Source organism: Dipodomys merriami, unplaced genomic scaffold (genome assembly GCF_024711535.1).
Source record: "Dipodomys merriami isolate MVZ:Mamm:240054 unplaced genomic scaffold, mDipMer1.0.p SCAF_1, whole genome shotgun sequence".
NCBI classification, from domain to species: Eukaryota; Metazoa; Chordata; class Mammalia; order Rodentia; family Heteromyidae; genus Dipodomys; species Dipodomys merriami.
This window is the reverse complement of record NW_027202270.1, coordinates 112,019,304-112,034,456: the sequence shown is the minus strand read 5'-3', so window position 1 is coordinate 112,034,456 and position 15,153 is coordinate 112,019,304. Positions and strand designations below refer to the sequence as shown.

Here is a 15,153-nt window from a genome sequence, read left to right as displayed (position 1 = left end):
CAATGCCAAGAGCAATGTTGTACACATTGTAGGTGTACAGTGAATGTTTTCTAGAAGATATTTTGACCTTTTGCCATTCTTCCATTCCATTATTCCAAGTTGAAGTATATGAGTGATATGTATGTGTGCCTTTTCTCTAACTTTCCCATTTAATACTTTACAAGCTCTTTTCAACGTAAGTCTTGAAAATTTTTCTTTTTTTTGGGGGGGGGGTCTGGTCGTGGGGCCTGAACTCTGGGGCCTGGGCGCTGTCCCTCAGCTCTTCAGCTCAAGGCTAGCGCTCTACCACTTGAGCTACAGCGCGCCACTTCCGGCTTTTTTCTTTTTATGTGATGCTGAGGTGTGGAACCCAGGGCCTCATGCATGCAAGGCAAAGGTCTACCACTCTGTCACCTTCACAACCCTTGAAAATTTTTCTTTTAAAAACATTCTTTAAAATAATTATAGATTCACAGGAATTTTATGGGGAAATCCAATGAACTCTTCCGCTAACATGCTCCCAAATCAAAGTTCTAAACAAATACACTCAAACCTAAAAATCACAGAGGTAAAATTCATAGGATCTAATCATATTGCACACCAATTGTAAACCCATTTTCATGGTTATGCATTTGTGTTTCTGTGTGTGCATATGTGCATTTAGTGTAAGGTTAGAAGTGTTACATCACAACCAAGTAATCAGGACACTCACCTCTCTCATCATCAGAGACTCCCTGTTTTGCCTCATAGACATATTCTTCCTCTAAACCGAGGTACCTCTACTTTCCTCCCCATCCCTTGAAGAAAATATTATAATATTTTATCATGAATATCAGACAGATGGAATGATGAATATTCATTTGAAATGGACTTTATCCTGAGTAGCATAATGTCATAAATATTGCAGGTATCAATGCTCATTTTTACATTTGCGTATTTTGGGGTATTCATCTTACAATTTGATAAACCATCTGTATTTTAAATATATTTTTGTTGCTCAAGTTTTTTCATTATGAATAAAAGTTGCCAGAAACATATACAAGTTCATATATGAAAAATGGATTATGTTCATTTCCATGTTAGCATGTCCAACAGCAGATTGTGAAGCTGTGTATAAAAAATCCATCTTTGGTTTTTGAAGGAACTGCCAATCTATTTTCCTTAGTGGTTTTACGATTTACACCTCAGTCAGTTTCTGTACATTATCGCCAGAATTTGGTGTTATTACTATATTCTTTGCCATTCTGAAAGGTGATTAGTTATATCCTATTTAGTGTTAATTAATGTAATGGCTAATAATCTTCAGTAACATTTCATTTGTTGATTTGCAATCTGTTGTATGTATTCTTTGGAGATGTATCTTCACATATATTTTCTTTCACATATATGTTTTCTAAAAAAATATGAAGTACTTTTAATTCTAGACATTTCTGGCATGACTTATGAATTAACTATTCTAAGTCTTGTTTCCTTGCTTAGCATGTGGATAGTGGTAGCCTTAATATTTGTACATATTTCCAGTCAATATATTCCTGATAATCTGCTGATACTATCTGAGAGAATTGTTGGACATAATCTGGGTCAAGTTATTTTCTCAATCTACACTCATTTTGTAACCCCCACCTATCTATTTGGTTCTATCTTGTGATTATCTTTATATACTCAGGTTTTCTTAAATGCTTTACTTCTACATTCTTAAATTACCATTATAAAAATCACTTCTGCTTTCCTGGGGATAGTTTTGTTGATTTTAAATTCTTATCCTGAATTTGGACTAAGAATTTATGATTGACTGCAGCCTCATCTGTTATAGGTTGTTTTCTTTGCTATCTTTATTTATCAAGGTTGATCTCCTCTTCAAACAACACCCAATCCACCTGGTAAGTATGAATTCCTTTGTCCATGTCCATGGTCTGGGGTGGTTGGTTGTATGTCTGTGTCATAAACTGAAGTTCAAATGATAATTTCTTTATACTGCTTGAGTTTGAAAATCAAATAGAAAATGATAGCATGAATTAAGCCATCTCTGAATGTGTACCCATTGGCACTGTACTCCCTTTTGTGTACCATCCTACCACTAAGGGTAAGCCTCTGGAACTTCTGCTTTGGGGAAGTTCTCCTGATATGTAATTTGGAGAAAAAAAGGTAATGAGAGTAGAGAAAAAGATTCATATTTCCCATTTGTCTATAAATATTGTAATCCTTCCTGGTCTCTTACCTGATAAGGTTATTTTCTTGTTTCCCAGAAGAAATAGATGAATAATGACCAGTGATAGTAAAAGTTAGAGAAGAAAAAACAAAAAAAGAGAAGGAAAACATTACCTGCTGACCTATCACCTAGCACTGTCAATCATCTTGCTTTATGATGTTACCAGGGATGAGCTTGGGGAGAATAAAAAGTCCTGTTTGATTTCCTTTTTTGTTGGTAACTGAATTGTGGAAAATGTAAACCTGTCTTCTTATCCTGAGTTAAAATCCTTATCCTTTCCTGAAACTTTCATTGATGCCATCTGTTTAATTAAAATGATTGACACTTTTGTTCTTAATTAGTTGTTTGACCTTGATGAAATATTTCATTTTCCTGCAACTTCTCACTCTCCCATTGCTACTCCATCCAGGCTTCCAGTCTTATCCTGAAATAATTGCTTTTAATAATATTTACCCATCTTCCTTTTTTTTTAAAGGAGACACTACACAAAATGATGGTAATTATTGTGCATATTTTTGTGAAATAATGAAGAACATGTGGATGTATAGGTTGTTATCAAGTGTTACTCACATCTGAGCAACTATGGCTGCTTCCATAGCCTTTCAAACCTAAACTTTTAAAATTCTCTCCTCTCATTACCTTCTTTCTCCAAATTACCTGTCAAGAGTCTCCCCAATTCTAATTGGTCCTACTCCAAATTACTCATTCCAATTAATGGCCCTCATCTGATGCTTTGCTTGCACAAGAAGGAGACTTGAAACTTCTCTGTTTACTTCCCCATATCAAATCATCACTGATTCCTGACAAGTTTCATCTTTTGGGTATCCCCCAAATATCAAATCCCTATTTTTCTTGTCAGAGAAATGATCCGTCTCTTGTATGAACTCTTCTCCTCCTCTAAATTGTCTCCCTGGATTATTATAACTATAATCATCAAGAATTTTCTTTTTCTGTTTTTTTTCTGTGTATGCCTGTGCATGTGTGTGTGTGTGCGTGTGTGTGTGCTTGTGTGTGTGTGTGTGCGTGTGTGTGTGTGTGTGTGTGTGTGTGTGTGTGACAGTTCTGAGGCTTGAACTCAGAGCCTAAGTACTGCACCTTAGCTTTTTCACTCCAGGCTGGCCTTGTACCACTTAAACCACAGCTTTTATATGGAAATGATTAATACTTATTCTCACCATAGTCATGAAAAGACTTGTATATACCTAATCAATGAGAAGAACAAGCTTCAGATAGCTCGATAGCCCAATGGAATGAGGCTTAGGGAGCTAACCTGAAATCTACCTAGGACTAGAAATATCTAATCTAGCACAGCTCAGATCAGCTGAGGCTCAGCTGCACTTGAACAAACAAAAATAAATGCTTGTTGGAGTACAAGGAGGTTTAATGGCTGTTACATAATATTGTTATGAAAATTACTCAATGAGACAAACATTGAATAGTTCATCAAAGTAAATAGTAATATTCAAAAATTAATTACATAAACCATATTTTTTTTAATTTAATTTTATTTTATTTGTGAACATACTGTACAGAGGAGTTATAATTACATGGGCAGGATAATGCGGACATTTCTTACCAATCATTGCAGCCTCCTCCTTTGTTTACCCTTCACATCCCTTCCCAGCCTCCCCCCTCCCCCCCAATCCCAATCCCAATCCTTCTCCTTCCCCCCTCCGCCCCCCCCCCCCCCGCACCAACATTGTAAAGCTCGTTTTGGACATGACAACTTGTACTTCTCATTGTTGCAACAGGTCCACCTGTATCCTTAAACAACTGGTTTTTCCCCATCTCCTCCACAAGTTATACTGACATCAAATATAGTGAAAGCAGGGGTTATACTGTGGGGGAGGGACATACAAAGCAACAAAGAGATAATCTTATAAATGCGTTAGAAACACATGCATAAAAGAAAAAAACATTAAAATACATATCTAAGGGTTCATTTTCCTGATATCACATTATCTGACCTTTTCCACTTGACTCATACATCTACTAGATATTACAAATAAGGGAAACCATGGGACCTATGTTTCTTTGGGCCTGGCTTACTTCACTTAATATAATTTTTTCCAAGTTTTTCCATTTCCTAACTAATGGGGCAATGTCATTCTTTCTGATGGAGGCATAGAATTCCATTGTGTATATATACCACATTTTCTTGATCCATTCATCTACTGAGGGGCACTAAAGCTACCAGCACAACTATGTTTATTGCAGCATTATTTACCATAAACCATATTTTTAAAGTCAAATAATTTGAGTGAGAGAATAAATTAAGCTTCTACAGTAGAAATACACTGAGTATATAGTCATCGTAATTCACAGAAGCAACAAGGGGAAATAGTCTGTGGGAGCCAAATGTCCAATGAGATGAAGAAGGGACAAGTGGCATTTTCTTCATCAAAATATAGGACTATAAGAGTAAATCCAGAATTTCACAAGAGAAAAAATATCCATAGGAATAAAGAAAAATACCTAATTATTCATAAAAGTAATTTTTAAGGAAGTGCCTGTGATATTTCTTATATCAGAAGATCATAAGATGAATCAAAACTAAAAACCTTAAATAATCAAAACCTGAATGCTAAATGATTGGATCTTCCTGGAAAATCTAATTTATGTAGAAAGATACTAACTGAGCTGGATAACTCAAACTTGCCAGGATTGAAATCTATAATAAATTAATCTTTAAGGTGAGGTGTCCTTTTACCTATGGATCCAAACATGATGAGACCGTAATTAGACTTCTCTTATATTTAATTTTAACAAGAAGCAAATTATTCTACCATAGTAATTTCCCAGTATCTGCTGTAAATTATTATTTTTTTACTATTATGCAATAGTCTCTAGGTGGGTTTTGATGTTGTTTTGTTTCAATAAATGGAAGTCATAAATATATTGTTGAGGAGATACATTAGTAACACACCCAAATTCTTCCCTGAGGCAGTGTGAAATTTCCTGTCATGTAATGATTTATGTGAGCAGGAGTACATACTCAGCACAATCAGAGCATACATGTACTGAAATTCCTAAATAAAATATCAAAGCAGATCCTATGTTCATTTAAACTGTTCACTCTCACAAAATCAAAATCATTTTGTAGGACTAGTAGTTCTAAAGGTAGATTTATTATCATGTATCATTCACTGCTAAATACACAAAAATATATCTCCTTCCCTTATGAAAACATCCTTTAGCACTCTTCGAAGGGAATGCAAAGAAAGAGAATATCTCTTAAAAATGTGTGAAAACAACACATAATAGAAAACATGAGGAAAAGAACGACAATTACTAAAATTCAGAGGGTGGCCTTGAAATTGAGAAATGTTGACTTCCTATTTGGTCTCTTTTATGGCCTAGTTTTCCTAGTTATCAGTTTCCTCATTGGAGGAAATAAGCTTCACAATTCTAGCCTCAGTGGATTTTTAGAAGAATTAAAATAATGTGAAAATTCTTTAGTAAAGTACTGTTAATAGTCTTCAAATAGATGATAGTCATTATTTCATTTTCTTAGTAAACAAAAAATACTTTGAGAATTTACAACTGTCATTCCAAACTACAATCCCATGAGCTGTAGAAGGTCACTCAAATGTACCATAAAGGATCAGTCTTCTTGATATTTGCTGTTGAAATGCAGGAGTATATTATATAGGAGCCATTACTAAGAAAAAAACCCTAGTTCAGGTGTCTGAGTCAGAAGGACTGACTTACCACAATATGTATAAAAATCAATACAAGAAAATGTCTAAATTAAACTTAGTCTTAAGTTCTTAATTTTTATGCAAATAACACTAGGGTGTTATCTGTAATGTAATTACAAATGCAGAGAAATTGCCTCTGATTAAGGATAAATTGACAGCATTTTTTTTCAAATTTTCTGTGGTTTGAAAGTGTTATCCACTGCAAATCTGTTTCTTTGCTAAGAATCTGTAGTGCAATCCCCTCTAGAGATGCTAGAAGGCATCAGAGGCTGGGCTGTGGCTCTGGTCAGCCACATGATCATGGAGATGGTGTAACTGATAGAATGTAGGATGTTACGTTGATAAACTCAGATGTTAGGTAGGCTAAGTGTAGTGGTGCATTTTCAAGTTATAATATTTTTCAGTTCATGGTGGGCCTGTCATAATGTAACTGCATCATAAGTAAAGGAGTATCTCTAGTAAAATGTGAATGTACTGCAAGCACATTTTAGCTTCTCTTTTTATTATACATATTAAAGACATCAACATAATGTTTTGATATATACAACACAGTAAGGTGGTTAATTCAGTCTAGAAAATTAACATATATATCGTTCCCACATGTCTGTGTTGCAAATTTCTAGCACAAATACAATATGATTCCTGGTAGCCCTACTGCTAGATACTAGATACTCTGGTTTATTTACCTTACACAATTAAACTTTTAAAACTTTACCTCTTTGACTTCCATCAACTCTCCAGTTTCACCATACTCCTGCTCCTAAAACCAACTTTCCATGTTGTCTGTTTGTGAGATTGCTGTCTCATTTCTTGGAATATTTTTTGTATGAATTGATTTTGTAAAGAATGTATGCTAATGGTCTAGTTTCATTATTTTGTATGTGAAATCTTGTTTTCACAACAAAATTTATCAATGTGTCTTCTTGGAGGTCTTGTCAAAAATCAGTTGCCAGCCAGCACCGGTGGCTCACGTTTATAATCCTGGCTACTCAAGAGGCTGAGATCTGAGGATCACAGTTCACAGCCATACCAGGCAGGAAAGTCTGTGAGACACTTATGTCCAATAAGCCACCAGAAAACCAGTAGTGGCTCTGTGGCTCAAGTCATAGAGTGCTAGCCTTGAGCTGAAGAGCTCCGGGACAGCACCCAGTCACGGAGTTCAAGCCCTATAACTGGGGAAAAAAAGTTGCCTGAGCTGGGTGACAGTCACTGGCAAGAAAGTCTGTGAAATTCTTATCTCCATTTAACCATCAGGAAACCAGAAGTGGTGCTATGGCTCAAAGTGGTAGAGCACTAGACTTGAGCAAAAGAGCTCAGGGACAGTGCCCAAGACCTGAGTTCAAGTCCCATGATGGACAGAGGAAAGAAAGAGAGAGAGAAAGAAAGAGAGAGAGAAAGAAAGAAAGAAAGAAAGAAAGAAAGAAAGAAAGAAAGAAAGAAAGAAAGAAAGAAAGAAAGAAAGAAAGAAAAGGAAGGAAGGAAGGAAGGAAGGAAGGAAGGAAGGAAGGAAGGAAGGAAGGAAGATCAGTTGCCTGCATATTTGCTTATTTCTTGACTCTATTCTAGTCTAGTTTATTGGTCTATACATATGGTTATTTTTATCAGCACCATAATACTGTGTTACTTTGCATTGTAAATATGTTTTATATCATTGGTTTCACTCTGTGTGTGTGTGTGTGTGTATGTGTGTGTGTGTGTGTGTGTGTGTGTGTGTGTGTGTGTTACTATGGTTTGAACTCAGGGTCTTAAACTTGTCTGTTTGAGCTCTAACATTTGAGCCATTCTCCAGTCTGGATCCATGCTGATTATTTTGGATTTGAAGTCTTTCTAATTCCCTGCTGGGCTGACTTCAAACCACAATCCTACAGGTCTTTGCCTCCTGAGTAGCTAGGACTACAGGCATGAGCCACCGGTGACTGAAGATACTATATATCATTAAAGAAGTTTATCCTCCATTTTGACAATACTCTCACTCATATGTTGAGAATTTCCCAAAAGACAAAGGTTTGCCCAAAGTAATGGCTAATGTTAACCTTCTGTGACCTAGGGACAATTATTTGAAACTAGAATTTCCCATATTGCCTTCTACAACCTGGCACATTAACTTGTTCAAGTTTAGATAAGAAGCTTGAGATAGTTCAAATAGTGATTCACTTTTATGTCTTAGAATGTTTTACTGTAGCTGAAAGCTGGTGGCTCACAACTGTAATCCTAGCTACTCAGGAGGCTGAGATCTGAGGAACATAGTTGGAAGCCAGCTTAGGCAGAAAAATCCATGAGACTCTTATATCAAATAAGCTAGTTAAAAAAGAAAAGAAAAGAAAAGAAGCAGCTAGAAGTGAAGCTGTGGCTCAAGCAATAGAGCATTAACCTTTAGCAAAAGAAGCTCAGGGACAGATCCAGGCCCTGAAACAAGCATAATCCTCAGAACCAACACCCCCAAACAACTATTTTTTCTGCAATTATAGCCCTAAAAGATACTTAAAAGTTTCATTATGGAAAAGAGCAGTAATCTGGGACTTACAGTTTTTAAAATTGTACATGTGTTCTACTCCCTGAAAATAAATATTCTTGGCTAACCTGAGAAGAAAAGTTCATCCATGCAAGTTATTCATTGTCTGATAAAACCAAACCTTTTATGCAATACAAAATCATGTGTCAAGCTACATTGTTCAATATAGCTTACATAGTTATGACCATTCTTCAAAATTCTACAAGCTACCTAGAATAAGGATTATATTAATATAGATTAAAATATGTGTATTCTAGAAAATTTAAATGTAAAAGGTTAAGTGTTAGCATTTTAAGGACAGTGTTAGCAATGACATTCTAAATGTTAGAAAGGGCATAACACAGTCAGACACAAATGCACAAACAAATAGAACTAGCTGGAATCAATTTAACAGAATTGGTTCTATATATATCCTCAGATATTATATATACTTCTTTCCACTCTCCAATTCTACTTTGTTCTTCAGAAAGTTTTCTAATTAAAAACAATAATATGTATGAGTTAAGTATAAGATTCTGAATACTAGCTATATCTTTTTATTTTCCTGGGGTCTGGTCGTGGGCCTGAACTCTGGGCCTGGGCACTGTCCCTCAACTCTTCAGCTCAAGGCTAGCGTCTACCACGTGAGCCACAGCGCCACTTCCGGCTTTTTTCTTTTTGCTTATATGGTGCTGAGGAATTGAACCCAGGGCCTCAGGCATGCAAGGCAAGCGCTCTACCACTGAGCCACCTTCCCAGCCCCTAGCTATGTCTTTGAATTACTTGTCATACAATTAAAAAATGCTTCAAAGAGATACTGGTTTCATAGTCATCGTAGTAAGGTTGACTGCATTTTAATTATATCCATGTAACTTCTATACTTTATTATATTGAGTAGGTAAAGTCCCAAAAGAAATACATACTAAACCTGAAAGGATGTAGAATGCTAGACTTAGCTGTCACTTGATGTTTAGCTATTGTGGAAACATTCAAGTTTTTCAAGGTGGTAAAAAGGCTCCCTTTTTCCCCTAAATGAAGTTCTAATATTGATATTTATGTGCTAGAACTACATTTTTGTATCATCTTTAATCTATTTTGGGACTTTGAGAAGCATTGTTTTCCTCTTATCTTTTCTATTTCTATTTTTCTATATATTCTATTGCTGTGATTACTAGGAAAGGAAGTTTTAGAAGTTTTAGGGGGTTTTTTTGTTTTTCTTTTTAATTATACATTTTTTTTATTGTGAGAATACCATACAGAGGAGTTACAATTACATGGGCAAGATAATGAGTACATTTCTTATCAAGCATTGTTGCCTCCTGGTTGTTTTCCCCTTCCCATCCCTTCCCATATTATATGAGCTAAAGTCTTGCTTGGCAGGCTCTTGGGGCTCATGCCTGTAATCTTAACTACTTCAGGAAGTTCAGGATCATGGTTCAAAATTAGCCCTAATAAGAAAGTTCATGAGTTAGCAACCAAAAAGCCAGAAGAGGGAGTTCATCTCAAATGTTAGAGAATCAGCTTTGAGCAAAAATCTAAAAGCTAAGGATCAGGCCCTAAGTTCAAGCCAAAGGACTGGCATAAAAATACATACATACATACATACATACATACATACATACATAAAACATTTGCTTGCTAGAGGTATTGAGAAAAAAGTTAACAAATGTGTATATTCTTGTAATCTCTTGATCAAGTGGTCTTTCAGTATTTAATCAACTTATTTCATGGGGAAAATGGGAAAGCAATCATAGACAGAAATCGTGGGCCCCCCCTCCCCCTACCCCGCCCCCAATCGTGAGCGTGGTGTGTGATGGTCCTGGAGCTAGAAATCAGGGCTTTAGCTCTGACTCTGAGCATTTTTGTTCAAGGCCAACACTTTATCACTTCTAGATTTTTAGTGGTTAATTAGAGCTAAGAGTTTCACAGGATTTTCTGTCAGAACTGGTTTCAAATCACAATCCTCCTATCTCAGTCTTCTGAGTAGCTAGAAATGCCGGCATGAACCCCATGGCCCAGTATTATTGTGGGTTGTTCTGATCAGTTAGGGGGTTTGAAGTCAGGCCTGGGTGCTCTCTGACCTCTTTTGCTCAAGGCTATCATTCTACTACTTTGAGCCACAGCTCCACGTCCAGTTTTCTGGTGGTTAACTGGAGATAAGAGTCTCATGAACCATGATCTTCAGATCTCTGCCTCCTGAATGTCTAGGAATGTAGGCATGAGACACAAGTGCCTGCCTATAGCTGAGTTTCTGTCCAAGTAAAAAACAGTAACTTTGGATGCCCAGCATTCAATCAGAGCTTGTGGTGAAGGATATAAAGTACTGAGTTACTTAATGTTTATCTTTGAAGTATAAATATTTGGAAAAATGTCAGTGCAAATACACAGGCTTCTCAACATAATGAAAATGAATAATTTAATAAAAATATGAGAAAAGCAATAGAAAAGGCCCCAAAATTAGTCCCCAATAATGGCACTTACTACTCACTTGAGAAGGAAAAAATGGACTCATTTCTCAGATGGTAGCTTAAGATGATGGCTGTACTTGCCTGAAAGATCTGAATCCTGTCTGGTTGGGGCAGTCCTCAAGTAAAATACTACAGAAGACATAATCAGATTTATAATCATGAGAACTGGCCAATGGTTTCCTTTAGTTAAGTACTAAGGAGAGAAGGATTATCAACTGAATGCCCTGAAAAATGTCAGAGATTATATTATTATACCCAAAGGACTTGTGGTTTATAGGCTGAATAAAACTAATAGCCAAGGACAAATGAAGTAAAAAATAGGTTTTAAATGGCAGAACACAACAAGAAAAATCAATTACAGGTGAGTATATATGAGAGAGTAACACCTGAAAGTAAACACAATCCCAACCAATAGACATTCCTTCTATTACTGTACCAGAACACATTTAAGATGTGAAAAATAATCCTCTACCTGTACCAAACAAATCTTTCTACATAGCAGTGAGATTTAAATTTTGATTTTAATAAGTTAAATTCCTAACCCTACTGAATATACCTACATACATAGATATATACATACATAGATACATAGATACATACTTTTTAGTTCTCCTCAATTTCATGTCAAGGCATCATCTTGAGTATTAAGTATTGAGTATTACCTCTGTGGTCAAGTTTTTAAGACATGATAACATATAATTACATATGATAACATACAGTTCTAGGCATCCAGAAAATTATAGTTTGACCTTCAACTAGTGGAAGTATGATAGTCAGCTGTTCAAACTAATAAAGGGTTAATGCTACTGGATTGTTGTATTATTTGCATGGCTGCATTATTTGCCCTGAGAACAACTGTATTTTTGAATCCTGACTTAAACATTCATTCCACATGCTTTCTAAAATGTCTTTTGTTATAATCAAATACATTGAGAACCAAAGTGAGTATGTACTTGGTAATGACCTATCATAAATATGACAATGGAAATGCAATCAATATCCCATTTATACAAATACAATACAAACAGTGTACCTTGCCCTCATACCTTGGTAGATGTCCATGCAATCATGTAAGGGACAAGTCATAATTCAGTGTCAGAATGTGAATTTCACTTTGGGGGAAGCTACCTTACCTTAATTTAAGCATAATAGTGCAAATTTCCAAAGTCATATGGCACACAAAAATGAAAGAATATTTGTATTATCTAAAAACTTTTAAAAGGTGTTAGTATCTTAAACAAAGTATGACAAGGACCATATATATCCATTATGATGTGAACAACTTTTAATGCTGAAGAATTTCTCTTGATTGTGGAGAAGATAAGAGAAGTTACTGTCAATGAAGGAACAGAAGAACATAATTGCATGGATTATTATATACTATTATTCATTTGGAGAAAATTTATATAAGGTACATTTAAAATAATAATGCAACTTAAATCCATGCCATACACCTTTCATTTGGGAAACTTGACTTAAATTTAAACCCTTAACATATCATTTTAGCAAGTTTATATTCTGTAGAATAACAGAATATATGATTTTGAGTCCATAATGTCCATATTTTTGTAAGCTATTAATTTCCTATCTAATGCCTGGAAAATCACAAACAACCCATTCTCACAAAAATGGCATACGGAATTTATCTTAACATTATCACTAAAATAAATGGAACATTAGATGTGCATGTGGATGATGTACCCATTCTCTTCTAGTTTCTCACTTACATGGTTGATTTCAATAGAGTTTGTTCTAGTATTCACAGGCTAGGTAGGACAGGCACAGTGGTTCACACTGGTAGTCCTAGTTAATTGGGAGGCTGGGTTCTAAGATCAATGTTCAAACCTGAGACTCTTTGATTTCCAATTAACCAGCAAAAACCTTGAAGTAGAGGTTTGCTAAAAATAGAAGAGCACCAGCCTTGAGCCAAAAAGCTCTGTTAAAAGCATGAAGCCTTGATTTCAAGCCCCAGCACTATCACAAAAGAAAAGAAAAAGAAAGAAAAAAAGGAGGGAGGAGGCAAGCAAGAAAAGGAAGGGAGGAAGGAAGGAAGGAAGGAAGGAAGGAAGGAAGGAAGGAAGGAAGGAAGGAAGGAAGGAAGAAGAGAGGGAGAGAGAGAGGAAGTGAGAGAGGGAGGGAGAGAAGGAAGGAAGGAAGGAAGGAAGGAAGGAAGAAGAGGGAGAGAGAGAGGAAGGGAGAGAGGGAGGGAGGGAGGGAAGGAAGGAAGGGGGCAGGGAGGGAGGGAGGGGAGGAAGGAAGGAAAAAGATGAATTTAGTGGTTTTAGTGTGCCAGTACTAGGGCTTGAGCTCAGGTCCTGTACTGTACCTGAGTTATTTGTTCAAGGCTAGTGATCTACCCCTTGAACCAAGGCTCTACTTCTATCTATTAGAAAAATGATATTAAACCATTTGTGAAGGCATGGAAAAACCTGGGAAAATATGTTAATTGAAGTAAATCATTCCCAGACAGACAAAGAATGCATGTTTCCTCTCATATGTAGAAACTAGATTTAGTGTATAAATTTATAAATACATTGAGTGATATGCAAGTGTATACAAATGTATCGACTAAATTATGGTAGATTCAAAGGAGAACTCAATGTAATTCTTTAGAAAGGCAAAGTCAAAGTTCAGCAAAGTAGAAACGAAAACAGGTACTTGAAAGGTGAGATAGGTTCAAGGGGAAAGAATTACAGGAAGGAGGAGAAGATCAGGAGAATGCAATCAATATTGCAACGTAAATGCTACAACATTAACAAGAGGAAAGGGGTAAGGGGGGGGCATAGATGAGAATGTCAAAAGGGGTAACATTGATCAAGATGCACTTTATTCATAAACTGCATTGTTAAATGTCAGTTTCTACAAATGCTTAATGATAAAAAAATATGTTTGAAAAAGAAACAAAGAGCTGGTACCAATGGTTCACACCTGTAATCCTAGTTACTCAGGAGGCTGAGCTCTGAAGATGCCATTTCAAAGCCAGCCTGGGCAGGAAAGTCAATGGGACTCTTATCTCGAATAAACCATCAGAAAAAAACAGAAGTGGTGCCTTGGCTCAAGTAGTAAAGAGCTAGCCTTGAGCTGAAGAGCTGAGGGACAGTGCCTAGGACCAGAGGTCAAGCCCCATGACCGACAAAGAAGAAGAAAGGAGGAAGAGGAGGAGGAGGAGGAGGAGGAGGAGGAGGAGGAGGGGGAGGGGGAGGGGGAGGGGGAGGGGGAGGGGGAGGGGGAGGGGGAGGATGAGGAGGAGGAGGAGGAGGAGGAGGAGGAGGAGGAGGAGGAGGAGGAGGAAGGGAAGGAAGAAAAGAAGGAAGGGAAGGAGGAAGGAAGAAAAGAAGGAAGGGAGGGAAGGGAAAGGAAATGGAAAAGATGTCAACTCCAAGAATCTGCTCTAGACCTTCTGCTTAATTTGCTGAAATGAGCTAATTTTGATACTTCTAAAATAAGGAGAAATTTTAGTTTTTTTTTTTTTACTCCAGAGACCTATTTTTTCCCAGTATCCTTTTAATTATTGTCTGTGATAAAAATCACAAACCATAGCTCTGAATAAAAAGTCACATTATAGGGAACTTGGGGGTTTTAGGGCTAAGTAATACAAGAGGAACATATCTCTTAGGAAAAGGCAAATGGATTTTTAGGTTGACATGGAAAATTATTTTAACACTTGTTTTAGAGATGCCAGTCCCTTGTATCTGTAATTAGGATTTGGAACCCACATTTTCTGAGGTTCTTGTGGCTCTACTTTAAATATAGAGCATAATTTTGCAATTTCTTTTGTATATGTGCAAGCATTGCACTTGACTTTTCATTTTTCCATTTTGCACAGCTCACTGATAAACAATATGAAGTGTTTAATTTCTTGTGCCTCCAACCACTGAACTATATACTTTCATTACAACTTTAAATTAAAGACTTGGGAATCAAAGTTATTGCTTTTTAATACATATATGAAGTTATGTACTTGGAATTTGTAATAAGTAAGGACATCAAGTAAAACTACTTGAGTAGAACATCTCATTACAACAAAAGAGTATCTACCATCTCTCATTTGGAATGTACTACAAATACTGAATGATATTAAGGTTATATTATGCATCCAGAAAACTGTGTCTTCATTAAACAGTGTTTCTTCAGATAATAGTAAAATGTGAAAGTATGATGTAGATATATATTATGTTTTAAATGATTGCATCTACTTTTGGAAATAAAATTATATCTTTGGTACATAAATCTAAAACTCTGAAAACAGGGAAAGAAATTGTCATTCTCATCAAATTACTTTGTAGAATTTTTTGTTATACAAAA

General features: G+C 36.1%; 1 protein-coding gene across 5 annotated transcripts in view; it reads left to right on the top strand.

Moving 5' to 3' along the window:
• The window catches only part of Mdga2 (MAM domain containing glycosylphosphatidylinositol anchor 2), a 715,677-nt gene that overhangs the window by 671,018 nt on the left and 29,506 nt on the right, over positions 1–15,153 (top strand). For 3 of the 5 annotated variants that reach the window (XR_011373061.1, XM_070027497.1, XM_070027473.1), the window contains one exon: positions 1,824–1,859. The exons of the other annotated variants lie outside the window; for them this stretch is intronic. Coding sequence is in view for 2 of the 3 variants with exons in the window: in XM_070027497.1 (XP_069883598.1) it covers positions 1,824–1,859 (36 nt within the window). In the remaining variant the exon portion in view is untranslated. The remainder of the gene's footprint in view (positions 1–1,823; positions 1,860–15,153) is intronic. 5 annotated transcript variants of the gene reach the window in all.